The sequence below is a fragment of the Cydia fagiglandana genome, chromosome 7 (genome assembly GCF_963556715.1).
Source record: "Cydia fagiglandana chromosome 7, ilCydFagi1.1, whole genome shotgun sequence".
In the NCBI taxonomy this organism is placed as follows: domain Eukaryota; kingdom Metazoa; phylum Arthropoda; class Insecta; order Lepidoptera; family Tortricidae; genus Cydia; species Cydia fagiglandana.
Window position 1 is genome coordinate 10,054,668 of NC_085938.1, and position 20,680 is coordinate 10,075,347.

At 40.1% G+C, this 20,680-nt stretch overlaps 1 protein-coding gene across 1 annotated transcript; it reads left to right on the plus strand.

The window, feature by feature from the left end:
• The first annotated feature begins 10 nt into the window (after window positions 1-10).
• LOC134665863 (dnaJ homolog dnj-5) lies at window positions 11-18,048 on the plus strand. Its single transcript, XM_063522896.1, has 9 exons — window positions 11-1,784; window positions 4,488-4,654; window positions 5,182-5,293; window positions 9,585-9,738; window positions 10,476-10,600; window positions 11,296-11,398; window positions 14,024-14,125; window positions 14,787-14,896; window positions 15,699-18,048. The coding sequence occupies exons 1-9, from the start codon at window positions 205-207 to the stop codon at window positions 15,832-15,834; spliced, it is 2,589 nt and encodes an 862-aa protein (XP_063378966.1). The 5' UTR covers window positions 11-204; the 3' UTR covers window positions 15,835-18,048.
• Window positions 18,049-20,680: the final 2,632 nt, after the last annotated feature.

Below are 20,680 nucleotides of genomic sequence, written 5' to 3' on the forward strand. Positions count from 1 at the left end.
GCCAGAACGCATCTTACAATGTGTCAAAATAAAAAAAAATGAAGAGCGTCAAATCGTCAATAAATATTCCACGTTATATCTAAATAATTTCTAATTCAGCTTACAGAACAGTTAAAAATGCTAAATCCACCAGTGTAGTGTGTTAGTTTTACATTGACTCTATAAGTTTTAATAGCGCGTGTGCCCAGTGAGATATAACCAAAAATGACAAGGTCGCCGAAGGATGATCCGCGATACAATGACATGCAGCACAACGCTTGGAATTACCGTGCAGAAACAGCTGAAAGCTGTGCACCTGGAATGTTAAATGAAAGAAAACCAGTGCCGCTTTCATCCAACACGCCTACAATGAATGATAACAGTATGTACGCTAACGGCGATTTCACGAACGATGTTTATATGAACAAGCATCCTTACAACGTGCAGGCGGGTGAAACCGGGGCCAGCCAAGATGAAAACATGTTGCTTAACAACATGCCCAATGCAGCTCGCGCTAACAATCAGAATTATGGAACCGCCATGCTTAAATTAGCCAATGGGCAAGTAGTTAGGTTCTTTTATGACGAAAATACTCAACAACTATACTTCCCCATGTCCGGCCAGTACGAGTTATTCAACCACAATCAGGGCCTGCGTGAAATGCCTCTGCAGGCTCCTCAGCAGCCCCCAATGTTTACTCCAAACCAGGAGTACTCCATCAACAATAACAATGTTCAGATGCAAGCACCAACCACTACCGCCCACAATAATTACATACAAGAAAACCTCAACAATCAAACCTCTGCCATGCCTACCTCCAACTTCTTGAAGGAGGTTTTAGGAAACTGGGAGCCTAATTCCTCTGGTACTTATTCTCCTTTTGGACAAAATTACCCGCTGACCCATCCTGATGTGCCACCTAATGTTCTTCCAAAAAAGCCAATGGAATCTCCAATAAGTCAAATAAAGCCTGAGAATTCTCCAAAAAGAAATGAAAACAGTCCTTTAGCAGACACAAGTAACAAAAAACGCATTGTGGCCGAGGTGAAACCAATGCGTCCAACATATTCTGATGTGTTAGCTAAAAACAAGAATAATACCCAACCAGATGCTACTAAGGTTAAACCCCAAAATAATATAGAAATTAAGACTTCCAGCAACAAGAACAGCTCCAAGCCTGATAAACCGTCAAACCCGAAACATACTGATGAGAGTAAGCAAAAAGAGAAAAAACAGCAAGCAAACACTATATCTTCCGGCAGTGAGTCCGGAGATATAAATAATGAAGACATTGAAAAGCGTCAAAAACCCAGTAAAAAATCCAAGAATAAGCGTAATAATATATCTCGTAAATGGTCCTCTCTTGATGATATCACTAATGAAGAAGATATCAGCTACACTGAAGGCAGTGAAAGTCAATTTGTTTTCATTCAAAACCAAGAAAAACCGAAGAAAGACAGAAAAGTTAACGATAGGGCTAAAAATTCTGACAAGAATGCCACAGCAGAGGGTGATTTCCAAGCTGATGAAGAAGAACAGTCTCAGTTTGTCTTTCAAGATAACCAGACTGACAGTGCCAAGACTCGGAAGAAAAAAGAAGCTCGGATTAACCACAAAATGGCAAAGCCGGTACAGGATAAAAAGAAAACCACCCAGACTAAGTTTAAGAGGAACAAGCCTGGGTATTTAGGCCTGGCTCAGAACTACCTGGAGCATTGGGGAGAGGCCACCTGGAAGGCGATTGTATGGTTCTTCTACCTGCTGTCAGATATATGCAGAATGAGTGCTCACTTGTTGTTTGATCTGTAAGTATTCATTTATTTGACTTGTTATGTGTAAAGTTCTGTTCTGAGCCGTCATATAGCGGCTATCTCCATACAAAATAATACAGCTAAATATGGATGTACTAGTGTTTTCCATGGAGACGACTGCTATATGACGGGACCGCTATCCTAGGAAACCAGAGCTTAACAGTAATGTGCAAGTTTCATATAATTTTCTTCAGGGAATCCAAATGCTATTGCATATCCTCTAGCCGTCCAGACATCAAAACAAAGTTAAATGCAATTTTCATTTGTCAAAATAAAGGAACAAAATAGAATAAAATGTGTGACCTTTTTATAGGCATCCGGACAGCTATAGGATTAAGTATATTAGCTATTCATATCATAGGTAATGTTTAGCCGATAGTCACATTAAACCAATAGCAGGCGTGTCTCACTCCGCGATTTCGTCGCTTTGCTACAGGTAGCTAAAAGGACATCCGCTCAACCCCAATTTTGGGGTTTGCCATAAGCCGCGCGTGGCGCTGTCGCCACCTAGCGGCCATATCTGTCCTGATCGTAACAGACGCGTTTTGTTAGAGAGTGAGTCTTCTGTACCTAGTACTATTATTTATTCTGTGCCAATAGGTATGATAGGTTCGTTAGGTTGCTTCAGACTTCAGATGCCCGAAGAAAGAAGAATCTTACGATTGGCTACCGACATATACCTTATACTGAGTAAACAGTTCTTACACAAACTTACGGAAACTGAAATTATGCAACTACTATTATTAGGTTTAGATTTTACTACTAGATTATGTTTCTTCACTCTTTGCATTCCTCAAGCAATAGCCATTATAAGAATATAAAAATTGATTTACATGCAACTTTGTTAGTATAGGGTAGATACATAGATAGAATACTCTTTATGGCACACCTCAGTAAAATATACAGCTTGAAAACCAGGCAAAGGGCGAGTCAGACTCGCGCACGAAGGGTTCCATACTATTACGCAAAAAACGACAAAAAAATCACGTTTGTTGTATGGAAGCCCCACTTAAATATTTATTTTATTTTGTTTTTAGTATTTGTTGTTATAGCGGCAACAGAAATCTGTGAAAATTTCAACTGTTTGGCTATCACGGTTCTCGAGTTACAGCGTGGTGACAGACAGACGGACAGCGGAGTCTTTGTAATAGGGTCCCGTTTTTACCCTTTGGGTAATGGAACCCTAGTCGACCTTTGGGTAGCGGAAACAAAACAAATAATCAAAAAGAGTAGGTATTGCAAAAAAACGTTTTGAAGCCTACTTATATAATCTCCCTTATTATATAATCTTTGATCTGGACTGTATCTTTTGAACCGTAATAAATAGCGAGATCATTGCTTAGGGCCCTGGGAGTCAGACCGTGACGGATTAGCTATAAAAAATGTAAAAAAAAAAATATTTTTAGGGCGTCCGCTAACTACGCGGTTGCACGGAGCGGGTTAACGTAAAATAATATGAGGAACAGTAAAGCTCTGGTTTCTAAAGGATAGCGGTGCTGTCATACAGCGGCCGTCTCCATAGAAAATACTATGACATCCATATTTAGCCGTATTATTTTGTATGGAGACGGCCGCTATATGGAGGCACCGCTATCCTAGGAGAAACCGAGCTTTACTGGCTCAGCAACGGATTTTATGTACAATCGCCATCAAATATATCAGAGCGGCCAAGGTGCTCACAAATATCTGAACACGCCTCTATTGTCCAGGCGTTAGAGTGCGTGCTCAGATATTGTGAACACCTTGGCCGCTCCGATATATCTGATGGCGACTGTACAATCGCGTGTGTTCTCCCGCTCCGTGCACCCGCGCCAGCTAGCGGACGCCCATATACAGTGAACGTCAAAGATATGTTTTCATTTTTCGCCTTATAACAAGAGAGTAAGGTGCAAAAGTGTAAACATATCTTTGAAGTCGACTGTACAAATGAACATAAACATTAACATAGCATTAGAAAGAACTTCAAAGAAGGTAAGCGATCTTGACATGTCTTTTAATTGAAAAACGCTTTTTAAAAACAATAACTATTACTTATGAAAGCAGAAGAATATAAATGATCGTATTAGGTTCATAATTGTTACATATTTGCCATTACTTATTTTTAAAATGTGTTTTTCAATTAAAAGCCACATCAAGATTGTTTACCTTATTTCTAATGCTAAAAAACCGGGCAAATGCGAGTCGGACTCGCGCACGAAGGGTTCCGTACCATAATGCAAAAAAAAAAACAAAAAAAGCAAAAAGAAAACGGTCACCCATCCAAGTACTGACCCCTCCCGACGTTGCTTAACTTTGGTCAAAAATCACGTTTGTTGTATGGGAGCCCCATTTAAATCTTTATTTTATTCTGTTTTTAGTATTTGTTGTTATAGCGGCAACAGAAATACATCATCTGTGAAAATTTCAACTGTCTAGCTATCACGGTTCGTGAGATACAGCCTGGTGACAGACGGACGGACGGACGGACGGACGGACGGACAGCGAAGTCTTAGTAATAGGGTCCCGTTTTACCCTTTGGGTACGGAACCCTAAAAAACGAACTATAGGTACATGTAGTTATTGACCCCTGATAGTAATTGTCCACTCAACAATGCAGAAACAAGTATTTTGTCATTAGCTTGTACCATCTGTAGGTACAGTCAGGATCAAAATAATACTTAATACACAACATAACTTTCTGTTGTTTACCTTTCGCAGTTGTACCTCGATGTTCACGCAAACCTACGTGAGTTCCCAAGCGGTGTGGCGGAGCAGCAAAGAGTGGCTTTACAAGATCGGTGGCAACAAGTACCTGGTATACATTGATAGAAAATTCGGACACACCAGATTCGGCTTTTGGAGGAAAATTAAATGGTTTAAGAAAGGTAATTGGCACCCTATCCTTACAACTTAAAAGATCGGGGGAATTTTCGTTTTTTAGTACAAACGCATGTTTTTCGTATATCTGGTGTAGTTTTTCTGCGTTAGATTTTACATAAGTACCTATTTATTTTGATATTTGGTAACATAAATGGATACTCTTACAATGAAACCTGGTTAATTGGGAGCTGCATAAAGGGGGGAAACCTCTATAATCGGAAAATTACGATCCGCATACAAAAATGTGAGAATTTTCCGAAAATTTTCAATGTCGAAATTTTGCAATAATATTAGAAACATTCCGACGACACGTCAGTATGTATAGAAAAAAATTGTCATTAAAGGCTTCGTCACACAGGCGCGTTTTCCGGGCGCGGCGTGAGTAGCGCTTTTACATATAAAACGCTCACGCCTCGATCGAAAAACTCGCCTGTGTGACGGAACCTTCACACATGTCAATCCACAATAACAATGCATTTCTGATTACTATCTTACATACCTCTCAATATTCACACGCACCAATTTTTTGCAGACGTCGAGGTTGATAGCGACTCGAGCAAGCTCAACTCGAATATACCACTGCCGGCGACGGGCGAGGAGGCAATGAAACGGCTGTTGGCCTGCAAGGGGAAAGATCCGTACAGGTGAGCCTTGCGATTTGGTAATGCGTTGCTACACTATCTCAATGGTTTGTTCACGGGAAATTATATACCTCTACTAGAATGTATATCGGATAAAGCAAGCTGATCATATTATGTGGACTGTACTATCGGTATACATTAGTAGCATGTAGTTATAATAACAGTTTATTGATACTAGAGTAATTTGAGTACCAAAATAATTTCTAGAAACTCATTATAGACAGCTAAGACAGCCATCATCACTAACACTACACCTTATAAAACAAAGTCCCCGCCGCATTTGTGTGTTTTTGTTTGTTCACGATAAACTCAAAAACGACTTAACGGATTTTCATGCGGTTTTCAACTATCAATAGAGTGATTCTTGAGGAAGGTTTAGGTGTATAATTTGTTAACCCGTGCGAAGCCGGGGCGGGTCGCTATTATTATTATATGAAGACTATTATTATATGATGTCATTATACATTGTGTTGTGTTGTTGGTTCTTCTTCATCGTCACCTTTTTTGTATGAACAGGTGATATGTCTTATGTATTATTTTATTGACATCAGCAATAAATATAGTTTTATTTGTTGACACTAGTTCAGATGCATTACACTGAAAAAAATACCTCATACGATAAACAGAATCCTGTTAGCGTCTGACTATGCAATTATAGTGATATTTACGAAGCATATTTGTACAGCCGTAGGCGCTAGGCCGGAAAACGCTAGGTTGAAGAAGATACACCAACATAGGTGCATATTGATAGCTATTTGTTTTACAAGGGGGCAAAATTGTTGTTTAACCGCTCGTGCTAATAGTGATACCCGAGCAAGCGAAAGATTCCAAGCGAGTGGTTCGAAAAATGAAATCTTGAGCGTTGCGAGGGCTTCAAAGCCCAAGGGTTAAACAAAATTTGCCCCCGAGTGAAACACAAAATTTTTCACTACACCAACCTGAAGCAAATATTAAGGTGGTTCGATTTTCATACAAAATTCAATCAAAGCTCATTAAGTAACTACACACTCTTAGTACATAAATATTTCCGCATTTATCTTCTTTCGGATATTCGTTTGCGCGAAATTAACAGGAAAACAATGTTTCATACAGAAATCATGCAAAAATCATAGTTAACTTTTCATCAATTTTACGTATGTGTGTGTCACAAATGTCGTGTACAGATACATTTGCGACGTTGCCATACCAATTCCGACGTTGCCGGGCTGACCACGGCTCGAATTTGGAATGCCGTCATGTTTAGTGCAATTTTGTTGACACTGATATTTGACCTAAGCGAGAATAAGTACCCGAAGTTCGTCAGCTTAGCTAAGAACTATTATGGCGTGTTATGCAAACAGTCGCTTTTTTGCTTACAAACGGAAGATTCCCGGTTCGATCCCCAGTCATTGTATGCTGGAACATAACTTTTTGTATTTTTGTTACATGTAAATTTCGTATTGTTTTTTTATTTTTATTTAATTTTTCTTATTATCATAAATCGATTGATTAAGTATGGGCTACACGTATTCGTTTATTTTTGACAAAGAAAATTAGAAATTATACTCTACCTAATCTCTCTTATTTTTACAATCAGGACATCCTCACTGCAATAAAAAAGAAATGTATAAAATTTCCTGTGGTTAAAAATAATGGATTTTGTCTATGAATGAAAAATAAAATTATTACTATAGTTTGTTTTTTTTAGCATTAGAAATAAGGTAAACAATCTTGACGTGTCTTTTAATTGAAAAACACATTTTAAAAATAAGTTACGGCAAATAGGTAACAATTATAAATCAAATACGATCATTTATATTCTTCTGCTTTCATAAGTAATAGTTTTTGATTTTTAAAAAGCGTTTAAATCTGTGTGCCTAGCCATGATGCCAGTCGTTCGCTCCGTAGCGAACGTTAGGGTAATACCTCTCTCTATCACTCTGCCATATTAATGCGACAGACACGGCTGCGCTTCAGTCGCTACGGAGCGTAAACCATTGGCATCTTGGCTAGGCACCCTGGTCATCTGGAAAGCGAAACACATACGGAACGCGTTTCTATTACCCAATACAGTGGCCAGCTGCAGATTCGGTTTTAAAGTTAACTATACCTAAACCTGGGTGCCTGGCCACGATGCAGGCTAGTAGAGTTCTCTTTCACCTTCAGCAGAACCGGGAGATCCAAACCTACCTACTTTTCATCTAATAATCTCAAGAATCAGTGCATGATTCAAACTTATCGGTCGCCGTGGTAAGACCTAGGATTTACCATATCGGTGTTGGTAAAAGCCCGAAGTAAACTAGTAAGATTTAACATTTCGGGCTTTTACCGATCGGCATCGGTAAAACCTAGGTTTTACCGGTAAATCCTAGGTTTTGCCGTACTTCGGGCTTTTACAGTAACATATATATGTATAATAATTGCTCGTTTAAAGGTAAGATAACACAAAGGAGAAACAAAAAGAAATTACACCTACTCGCACCAGTCTTGAACCCCAATCCTCTTGCACGTATTTCCACGAACATACCGTTACGCTATTGCAACATACTTACGTTGTGTGAAATTGTCTACTACAAGGATCACGGAAACACTGTTTGCATGTGTGAGTAATAGTAGGAAAAAGCATGACAGCAACACTCCGTCGAATTAAAAAGGTGGTTTTTGCACAATGAAGTATTCAATGTTTATTTTAATAGTTCAATATTTATTTAAAGAGTGCGCGAAACATACTTTTAAGTATACAAATACCATGACCATTTCACAAAAAAATAAAACCTGAAATTTTGCAAAAGTGGTGCCATCTAGCGAGAGTTAAGTTTTGAGTAACCTAGGCGAACCACCTTAAATGTAAAATATCAAACAAAATCAAATCCAAATGAATGTTATTAAATATATATCATCCAAAATCATCATTTAAAAGTCAATTCTACCAGCAAACATAAGAAAGAAACTCAAAATTTGCATTTGATTACTTTGCCTTTATTCACATGTGAGGTGTTTGAAGTGCAATAAACCTTTCCGAGCTGCTGTGGTGAAAAAATATTTAGTCTTATGCAGCTGCAATAATATAAATAAACTGTGTCGTAGTTGTTTACGCACACCTCGAAACATGAGCTGTTATTTATCTAGTATCATTTTATTTTATTTATCAAGAATTACCTCCTATGCTATTTTTCCCATCGTCATCATCCTAGCATCCCGCATCATTCCGGCATTTTGCCACGACTCATTGGGGAGCAAGTGCTTGGCATTCTAAAATCTCACGAATTGACATATAGGCACTAGTAGTACTAGTACTCAAAGGCGATTAACATTTTTGGCATATCAAATATCCTTTGGGTTGTGACCAGCCAAACTCGTTACCTACCGTAAAACGGGGTGAGTAGGTTTCGCGGGGAGAGGTGGGTTATGAATGGGGAGAGAAGGTTTGAGAGGGGGGTGAGAAGGGATTTCAAGGCTACTGCTACAAAAATAATGTATTCCAATTTAAAATAAAAAGAAATCGATCCAACAATCTTCCAACATCACCTTTGCATGAAAACCCCTCTCACCCCAAATACGAGGCATTACGGGGCGAGGTGGGTTTTCCTCTTTATCGTCAGTTATGAAATGGAACTACCCAAAATAAAATAAAAACTGAAATACAAACGTCCGGAACACTTATTATATACACCATTCAGTTTTCATATGTAAAAATAAAATGTTATCGAGGTTTGAATTTCAGTTTTGACCCTACTCATCCCATTTTACGGTACTCATATGAGCAGGTGACTTTAGTATTATTGTTTTTGTATTGACATCAGCAACAGGCTTGGTGATACTTGTACAGGTGCATTAGTTTTATTATTAAACATTTAAATACCAGTTTTCAGTATCTTTATGTGTCAAACGGGTTGATCGACCGGCATATCGATGCACATAATATGTTGATAATACCTTTAGTACCTACTATTGACGCAAGTTGAAGTCAAATATTGTTTGTTACAGTGTATTAAAATGCAAAAGTGTATAATTACATTATCTTTGACGTAACCAATGTACATTATCATTATCAATGTACATAGTATCTATAGCTGTAGTTAGTGAAGTTGGATCCTTTTAGCCGTACCCAAACGTTAAAAACGGGACCCTATTACTAAGACTCCGCCGTCCGTCCGTCTGTCTGTCTGTCACCAGGCTTGTATCTCATGAACCGTAATAGCTAGGCAGTTGAAATTTTCACAGATGATGTATATTCTGTTGCTGCTATAACAACAAATATATACATACTAAAAATAAAATAAACCTTTTTAACCTTGCTGTTTTTTTTTTTCAGCATATTGGGCGTGAGCGTAACATGCACGGACGAGGAGATCAAGCGGTACTACCGGCGGCAGGCGTTCCTCGTGCACCCGGACAAGAACCAGCAGCCGGGCGCCGAGGAGGCCTTCAAGATACTCCAGCACGCGTTCGACCTTATAGGAGAACCGGTCAGTATATAACATTATCATTGATCATCATATCGTAACATGCACGGACGAGGAGATCAAGCGGTACTACCGGCGGCAGGCGTTCCTCGTGCACCCGGACAAGAACCAGCAGCCGGGCGCCGAGGAGGCCTTCAAGATACTCCAGCACGCGTTCGACCTTATAGGAGAACTGGTCAGTATATAACATTATCATTGATCATCATATCGTAACATGCACGGACGAGGAGATCAAGCGGTACTACCGGCGGCAGGCGTTCCTCGTGCACCCGGACAAGAACCAGCAGCCGGGCGCCGAAGAGGCCTTCAAGATACTCCAGCACGCGTTCGACCTTATAGGAGAACCGGTCAGTATATAACATTATCATTGATCATCATATCGTAACATGTACGGACGAGGAGATCAAGCGGTACTACCGGCGGCAGGCGTTCCTCGTGCACCCGGACAAGAACCAGCAGCCGGGCGCCGAGGAGGCCTTCAAGATACTCCAGCACGCGTTCGACCTTATAGGAGAACCGGTCAGTATCATTCATCATCATCATATCCTGCTGAGGGTGTTCCAGCTGCGATTGCGCCATTACGTTCACTTTACTGCCCTCCTAAGCCGAATAGTGCTATCTCAATAACAAATTTTGTCTTGTCTTTGGCGGTGAAAAGGTTAAAGAGTTGAGGGTTGTTGTTGTTGTAATAAGGGCGTGGTGCCTCTGTGATGTATATTAAAGTGATCGTGTTGTTACAGGAACGGCGAGAAGCGTACGAAAGACGAGCGCTAGAATCGCGCCACGTGGAAGCGGCGTGGAGCGAGCTCAGTCAGTTATTAGCGCAGTTGCAGGACAAGATGGAGTTTGCACACAACACTATCAGGTAAGAATGTGTCTGCACACAACACTATCAGGTAAGAATGTGTCTGCACACAACAACATCAGGTAAAAATGTCTGTGCACACAACATCAGGTAAGATTGGGTTTGCACACAACACCATTTGTTAACGTGTGCGAGAGGCGCTAGAGTAGCCACGTGGAGACGTGGAGCGAGTTCAGTCAGCGCGCAGGCGCCGCAGGACAAGACATCCTTAGTGTGCTAAACGTTCAAGTTGATAATCAAGTGTGGGTAGGTTCAAAAATTTGTGCAGCTAGAAGATGCTGATTGCTGATACAACATTAGCCAGTCTTTCTCTGAGACCACGAAAACACTGCCGTCCTCGAAACGTTGGAGGTAATTATAAAGTTTAAGTGTACGCGATTTAGTCGCGAAGCATAAAACAATACAAAAGCATTTTTAACCAAGCTGAATCGGAGACTTTCGCTTCGCTTGGTCCAATGAATGGAGGAGCATCCTATGAAATTGTCTACCGTTTGTCCCGTACAAACGCAAATTTTCTGAAGATTTGCAGGTATAAGTTTCCTTTTCTATGACAAACGGTCAAAAATACGCACAGATAAAATAATCGCCTGCCTTAAATGCCGAAACAAAGTCGCAACACAGGAAATAAAATGCGTTTGTACGGGATAGCCCGTGGAATGCTCCGAATGCGTGTTCGAGTGAATGTTTGTCGTCAGATGCACCAACTGCGGGCGGCGGCACAAGCGAGTGCTGACGGAGCGGCCGTGCTACGCGGCGCGCTACTGCGTGCAGTGCAAGATACGCCACTCCGCTAAAGAGGTAAGCTACTACCTACCAACATCGAAAAAGTTAGAAGCGAAAAATGAAACCCATAAAAAAACAAACGAAAGGCGGTGAACGCATATATTTAGTATGGAAACCGCCTTTAGCAACATTACCGTTCAAATTCTTGGGCCAAATTAGCACACATACAAAATTACGCCAACATTTAAATAAGACGACGCGTTTACAGAGCCTGTAATCAAAGCTGGTAAACAAAATAATAGTCATCTTTTTTACACTAATGGTACATAGCTAAGTGTAGATGAAATGCATATAATGTCAATAACTACCAATCAGCGACATTAATCCGCTAATAACCTTCTTGCTGTACGTACTGGCCGCTGAGAGTTTGCGGTTCATATTTGATTAGAATATGACTTGGACAGGGATAGGTTTATGCCATACATTGAAGAACCAGTCAAATAATACACGTATAATAATTTAATGCAGATTAAAAGATAACTAGTTAAAATGTTGTTGTGAAATGACAGACTAACTCAACATAAGTAAATAGATCATTGTTGTATAAATGTATTCCGCTATAGAGTCTGGCTAGCCAAAAATTGTTGACAGATATTTCGTTGTTGTATCACCAATTGTCTATGATTTAAAAAAAAGCTAAAAGTGAGTTGTCAATTTATGTCATTCATTCAAATTGTTTGCGGTTTATAAGGGGTTTATTGTTAATAATATTAATAATTTCCATACTGAGTGATGTTCGCAAACTATTATTTAAGCTCGTAAATAATTACGACAATGTGCGAAGTCGACGTGTAGCGTTGTATAACGAAAAACTGCAATGTTTACAACTCCTAACCAAATGTAAACAAATTAGGAGGTTGGTGCTCTATAAATATTTTGATACTTTAAGTACTAGTTCTAACATTTGCCTATTACTTTGATTAAGTACGTGAATTTATTAATGCCTGAATCTCATAAATAGGACAAGTGTATAAAAAAACGGATAAACTAAAAGTTCTGAAAAATATCTATAAAATCTAAATATTGGAACGTAAACATATGTGTTTGTTGTTGACTGTACTTTAAATAGTGGTAGAAATTATGTAAGCTGACTTTGAGTGCACGTAAACTTTTATTTAGCTTATTTCCATAGGTACCTTACTTGTGCACAGAATACCAAAAATATTATCTAGTATCAAAACTATAATTCCTACTAAGCAAAGTGTGACCAGCCCAAGATTTTTTGAATTTCCCGCCAATAATTTAGGTAAAATTTCAGTAGCCAGACTCTAATAAGTATTTTGTATATTTTATTATCAATTTGTATGGCAGTGCGAAGTCACATTCAGGTATAGTCTGTCCGTTTTTCTAAGATCAAGTACGCCATTGTAAATGTATGGTAAACTTGATCTTGGAATTCGGACTGGCTATACAGCCTGCAAAATTTACATGGGTACACGAATCGGGTCAAAAATATTTGAAAAGGCGGAGTCACAATAAATCTCCACTTTCAGTTCCAATGAAAATATTTTATATGTATATAGCCGGTCAAGCAAGTTTGTCAGTAGAAAAAGGTGCAAAATTAAAATTTTGTATGGGAACACACCCGTTCGCGCGCTTACATTTTCTAAATTTGCCGCTCTTTTCTACTGACGGAAATGGCTTGAGAGAGAACCTACATATATGTGACGGTAGAGGGTGGATTCGAATGACCAACATTTTCAGATAATGTGTGTATTTGTTAAATTAATTCAGTGGAAGTGTATCTACATATAGAAGACCGGGTATGATTATCTCACGAGTTATATCTCATGAATAGAACATATTCTAGATATCTTTCCAGGCGTCCACTTAATTTCATGTCTCTCTAATTGGACAGCTTTTTTCCATAGTACTCTGCGAATAGCATCTTGTGGGTATCTGAATGGAAAGTAATGTAAAATGATAATATCAAATTTGATTATTAATTTGAAATAATTAGGTAGTTTTTTTACAGCTCCATGAAATAAAAAAGGAAAATACAAATCTGTAAGAAAGAATTCATTACTACATTTATAATTATATAGAAAATACCTAAACCAAGCACAAGTTAATAAAATAGTCTACTTCATTTGGCATAACACCATCCCTAATATCCTCGCAATTTAAAAAGTCGTATGTTGTTATGAAAGTCGTATGCAGTTATTACGTTTTAGATTAGCACGGTAGTATTGAAAACAAATCGTCATGTTTATTCCAAATTTTACTGAAGTTATCTGTTTACTACAAGTGAAAAGTGATTCCACTATCCTTGGTATGAACTAAAATAACTTCTGCACCACTTCACGACACATGAAGACACTTTTAATTCCAAAAAAACGTTGTTTTTATAAATCAATTTAGCCATCCGTCACTGACTGTCATCTCGGACCAACTAAAGTTGCGAATCGAATAGTTTGTAAGCACCGCCTACAATCGAATAGTTTACGTTGGGTCATAACTGAGCGGACAGAATACTTCCATGTATATCAGTTCGCTGACGAAAGGGTATATGGGTAGAGGTATAATCAACCTTTTTGAATTGCGATAAGGTTTACAATCGCGCGTTATATAACATGCGTAGCGTTCAATTGATAAATATGAATCAGTTACCTTCCCTATTGACTTGTGTACTCTGCGCAGGGCGACATCTGGGCGGAGTCGAGCATGATGGGTCTGCTCGTCATGTACTACGCGTGTATGGACGGCGCTGTCTACCAGATCACGCAGTGGGCCAGTTGCCAGGTATAAACCGTTTATTCATCCCATCCATAGGGTGGTATCCCATCTCCAATGTCATTGCGTCTCACTCTCTCATTAAGCAAAATGTGAGACAAAATACACGTTGGACAAAGAGATTGGATAGGTGAAATACCACCCATAGCTATTAGCTACACTTACGAGTACCTTAGCGTGATCCGGCTGCAGAATTTACTCCCCAGCCGGACCCCTTTTAAAACATGAATCTAGGATATAACTGGATCTGCCATGAGGGGTGGGGGAAATGACCGAACGGGATAGTCTTATGTATCTTTCAGTAGGAGAAGCAGCGAAAGCGTTGTTTGTCCTTGTCACAGTCCTAACATATTTTTTATTCCCCATCGTAAATTTAGTATGGATTATAGTGGGTAACAAATAGATTCGACCTATCATAGTGTCGCATTGCGTATGTTTTGTCCGTCAAGGAGGTACGCGTATACCACTTCTATAGGATCCTGCCTTCTATGTTTTAAACATATATCTGCCAAACTACGGAGGTACGTTAGATTTCCGACGTGGTACATGAGGTACATTAAGGGTTCATTTCACCATTGTAAACTGGGCGCAATCGGGCGAGGTCCGGCTGTGGAAAATCACGCCCCTTTTGTATCTAATATTTCATTTCACTATGGTCCTTTTGTTGCAGAAAAAGAACTTAAAGCAGTTAAGGCCCGACTGCCACGTGGTGCAGTACCGCATCGTGCTGGGGAACAAGGCCGCCGCCGCCTCCGATCTCAACCAAAGGCCTTCCACTGGGTAAGTGCTATGACTATGAAAAATACAACGGGTTGCACTCCGGGAGTGCCGACAGAAGTGAAAACTCAATGACTAGTCCAAAATGTCTGCAGCACTATGTATAATTGACCCATCCTCCTTTCTATTGAAAAACTTTAGTTCCGAAATTGCTGGCCAGTGAGCTTAAATTTGTAGCGTTAATTGTTTAAAATTCGAATAGAAATTGTAAAGTTATTGAGCTTTATTGCTTAATATAAAAGTGCACTTTTAAATAATTTATCTGATTATGATACGTTATGACTAAAGTTCTTTGGTGAATAACATTGTCCGTGTTACATGACGTCAGCGTTACGTTACGCGTTACGCTGAACCGAGTTTATCATTTTTTCACCACCTCAAAAAGTGCTCAGCGCCGCTAAAGAAGTTTCCACTTCGATAATCATCAGCCTGTATATGTCCCACTGCTGAGCACAGACCTCCCCTAACGAGATGGTTTTGGGCTATAGTTTCCTTGCTGGTCCAATAGAAAAGAATAGAACGCATTTATTTACGTCATATCGTGGCTGGTTACATAAGACAGGTTATAAAAAGAACAGACGTAAAAAGAACCCCCATCCAATGAAGAATTTGCATATCCCGTTGTTTTCTGATAATCCATAGGGTCGGTCATAAATCCCTACGCGTTACCTATACACCCACCGATGAAGATTTTACTACATAAGTTTCCCCTAGATCCGTATGTCATGTAATGATCTTGTTTTCATTATATGCCTTTACTGTTTTAACTTTCTATTTGATAATTATCCTTATCGTTTGTTTCCAGTCATGATCCTAACCTGGAAGAGTTTCTAAACAATCTATACAGCAAGTCAGGAGTATCTCCGAACACTAGCGCTAAGCAGCCCACGCCAGAAACTTCCGACGCCAAGAAGAAACGCAATAAAAAACCCAAAGCTTAAACGAGGCTTTCTTAACTAAACCGTGCCCCATAAAGAACCTTAAAAACAATCCTCCCAACTGTCAAAACGACTGACGCGCTTTATTTCAAAAGTAGAAAGAACAACTTTTTAAAACAGCGTTTTATTTCGTGCCAGTCGCTTCGACAAAATGAAAAATAACTGTGAAACAATGCCTTTCATAAAATAAATATTGAATTTTTTAAACAAAATATAAAACTTGCTTAGTTTTGAAATAATGTGACACTTGAAGGATATAATTAATAAGCATTAGAGATTGTTGTGTAATTAAATGTCGCTAAAGTACCTACTTAGGATAGACGCGTAAGGTCAGCCACACACGATACTCAATTCCTAGAGATTCACCTGATATTAACGCGTATCGTGTGTAGCTAGCCTTACTTAAATTTAATCACTAAACTCTTGAGTTAATCTAATAACTGTATTTTTCAAAACCATGTGTTAATATCTGAAAGGGATTGCTGTTCTATTCGAAATATTTTTAATCATGTATCGTTTTACTATTCGGTTATCAATCAAAATAGTTATTTACGATACATGTGCGAAAAATAGGAAATTCGCAACGAGTGGCGAATTTTAAAACACGACCGAAGGGGGCGTTTTAAATCGACACAAGTTGCGAATTACCTATTCGCATGTGTGTCGTACAACGTTTTACACTACATATGGCCCTTTAATTTTTCAACGTAGTTACGTAATGTGCTTATTATAGCACAGGGTGTCGTAATTGAGCACCAGATGTACTGTAAACATTATATGAAGGGATCAGTGCTGAAAGTTTTTTCTTTTATCTTAAACTTTAAAGTCAAATGTTACTATGTAGCACAGAGATTTTGTGCGCTTGATGTATCAAATCAGTTTTGTCCAGTGATCTAAATGTAATCAGTCAGTTCATTAAATAATAGTTATGCTCTCAATTAAAGTTACTGAATAGTACAATTTTTGCATTCATAATTTTAATGATTATTTTAACAATTTAATATTCACGTATGTGTTACATATTTTTTATTAGACACGAAATATAACAAAGTTTTTGACAATGTAAATAGTCCCATGTCAACAGTGGTAGGAATATTCCAATTTTGACTGATGTAAGTACAGATATAACACCGCGCTCCCCATATACAATAGAACTGGTGGGTCTAGCGTTTATTGCCGAGGTTAAACCATCATCTTGAACTAATTGGCCTTTTTATTATAGTTATAGTGCATTCACACCGGGAGAACAATTGTTGACCAATGAGAAAGCAGCTATGTTTTAGACATTGATATCTAGGGACTGGCTTTACGGGCAATAATAATGAGGCATGACAGGGGCCAGTACAGCGGTGTGAAACCGCTACAACGCGATTGGTTGATGGGTTCGCATCTCGAGCGCGATTGGTTGACGAGATCGCATCACACGCGCTATTGGTCGCAACTAGTTGCGTTAGACTGCACGATTGGCTGGAATTTGTGAGTAACACCGTAGAACTAGTACCATTTTAGTGCCCCGTTAGCTTGTCCTTAGATATTATACGACAATGGTTTTAGACCGAGAGACCAAATTCTAAAGCTCGTTTTAACAAATAACTTCCTAACGCTCAAAGACCCAAAGGTGCCAGTCTATCTTATTACATTTTACCCAGAAAATTTTACTAAACAGAACGCGACACGAATAACAGCCGGTTGCACAAAACCGTCTGTTTAAAACGTTCGCTAAATTTTATGGCAAGTTCACTGCCGAGTGAAATTTATCATTCTGCTAAATGTGGTTGATGCAACTGGCCCTAATTCAAATTGCAATATCTAATTGTGTTCAGCGATGAAAGTTAGGTTAGATACAGCATCTAGACTGCTATAATATTGGTTTGAGACCGTTAGCCCGGTATGTAGGCACGTTATATTGAGATTTCTTTAGACCGGCGAAACACCGCTAGTTTGCAATCTGCGCGATGAGATTAGACGGTGAAACTCATGGGGATCGGTTATTCTAGTCTCAGGAGTTCTGTGCAATGGAATTTGACTCATATTATGAACGAACTAAGGTTCAAGTTTGACACCGAATATTCAAACTGCTGAGACTAGGAGGCTAAAAAAACGTCAATGTTTACACTGCCTTCAGAGATTACTACTGTTACGTTAGGCTAGTTCGCTGTCCTAGGTTCACTGTGCGTAGACTTCGCGCTTCATGTGTCAATAAAGATGTGAAAACTATTTCTTGGTTTTATTTCCATGGTGCAATAAAAGGTTAACCCATTGATCGCCGAAAACCTTAACCCTCTACCAGGCTGACATTTAAAAATGATAATCGAATGTCAGTCTTACGCATCGAAAATAGAACACATGTTTGAAGTGCCGTATGTAGGAAATATACCGGGTTTGGCCTGTAATATGAGCAAAAATTAAACTGTAGGTTGTACTCCTCATATTGACCAACATTTGTTCAGCGACTTTTAAAAATTACTTGTGTAGGGTAGATGGGAGTTTCACTCAAACGCCAATGTCAACGATACTTTTATTGACTATGAAAACTTATACATATAGGTGCATACATTTATGGGTTCATACAAAACTGGTTACTTCCTAACTAACTTAAAATCGAATAACCGACGGCAAGGTTGAGCACGCCTGTTACCGATGCAAATTGCCAAGGGACAGTCGGGAACCTATCGCCAAGGCACTAGCTAAACCTAGGGAGGTCAGGGAGAAGACTGCAAGTGGCTATCGAACTCCCGACCGAGACTTGAGACTAGCCAAAGGACAGAGGTGTACCTATCGCTAAGGCAGTCGCTAGCTAGAATGATCTGATGCGGCGCGGGCTGCGGCTTTTATACCGCCCGGTCGGCGATCGTCGTGCGCGCTCGGTGCTCCTCGGTGGCTGGCCGGTGTGACGCAGTACTGTGCGAGCGAGAAAGTATTCAAGCCCACGCGTCGTGAGAATTAGTATTGTTACATTCTCCCCCTCTGGTACTCGGTAACGTCCCGTGAGAGTACCAGGATCAGTATTGTTACATTCTCTCCCTCTGGTGCTCGGTAACGTCCCGTGAGAGTACCAGGATCTGTATTGTTATAGTCTCTCCCTCTGGCACACGTATGTCTGAAGAGAGAGTAGGTACCAGGACTTGTGTAGAACGATGTCTCCTTCAGTTTTCGCCAAGTTGGCACTATCCTTACAGTTACTGCCTGAGAGGGTGTTCGACGGAACCCTCCCCCTGGAGTGAAGCTGGTCTGAATAGCATACATCAACTGTATTGGTGTTACTGTGGATTTTCTGTTGCTACTATGACTTCTTGTTGTGTTGTTACTACCTTCTTTAGATGATTCGTCGTTTGCCTCCTTATTTATTTTGTACAGTCCCATTTTACACGTAGGGTAGTTTAGAAAAATTATGTAGGGTAGATGCAACTTCTTCTTTAAAAGAGTGGGTAGTTGTCATTGTTGAGCGTGACAGCTCACAATAATGTAAAAACCAAGGGACAGTCTATGAACCTATCGCCAAGGGACCTAGGTAAGTCTTGGAGAAGACTGCAGGTGGGCTATCGAACTCCAGACTCATTATGACTCGCCAAAGGACAGAGGTGTACCTATCGCTAAGGCAGTCGCTAGCTAAGTCTAGGGAGGTCAGGGAGAAGACTGCAAGTGGCTATCGAACTCCAGACTCATTATGACTCGCCAAAGGACAGAGGTGTACCTATCGCTAAGGCAGTCGCTAGCTAAGTCATCTGATGCGGCGCGGGCTGCGGCTTTTATACCGCCCGGTCGGCGATCGTCGTGCGCGCTCGGTGCTCCTCGGTGGCTGGCCGGTGTGACGCAGTACTGTGCGAGCGAGAAAGTATTCGAGCCTGCGCGTCGTGAGAATTTGTATTGTTACATTCTCCCCCTCTGGTACTCGGTAACGTCCCGTGAGAGTACCAGGATCAGTATTGTTACATTCTCTACCTCTGGTGCTGGGTAACGTCCCGTGAGAGTACCAGGATCTGTACTGTTATAGTCTCTCCCTCTGGCACACGTATGTCTGAAGAGAGAGTACCAGGACATGTGTAGAACGATGTCTCCTTCAGTTTCGCCAAGTTGGCACTATCCTTACAGTTACTGGCTAAGAGGGTGTTCGACGGAACCCTCCCCCTGGAGTGAAGCTGGTCTGATAGCATACATCAACTGTATTGGTGTTACTGTGGATTCTTCTGTTGCTACTTTGTCTTCAATTTGTATTGTTACTACCTTCTTAAGATGATTCGTCGTTTGCCTCCTTATTTATTTCGTACAGACCCATCTTACACGTAGAGGGTACTTTAGAAACATAATGTAGGGTAGATGCAACTTCTTCTTTAAAAGAGTGGGTAGTTGTCATTGTTGAGCGTGACAGCTCACAATAATGTAAAAACCAAGGGACAGTCTATGAACCTATCGCCAAGGGACCTAGGTAAGTCTTGGAGAAGACTGCAGGTGGGCTATCGAACTCCAGACTCATTATGACTCGCCAAAGGACAGAGGTGTACCTATCGCTAAGGCTGCCACTAGCTAAGTCTAGGGAGGTCAGGGAGAAGACTGCAAGTGGCTATCGAACTCCAGACTCATTATGACTCGCCAAAGGACAGAGGTGTACCTATCGCTAAGGCAGTCGCTAGCTAAGTCATCTGATGCGGCGCGGGCTGCGGCTTTTATACCGCCCGGTCGGCGATCGTCGTGCGCGCTCGGTGCTCCTCGGTGGCTGGCCGGTGTGACGCAGTACTGTGCGAGCGAGAAAGTATTCGAGCCTGCGCGTCGTGAGAATTTGTATTGTTACACTTGTGGTTTGATTTTTAATACACTTTAAAGTTTATTCTAAGACGCAATGTATTGTATG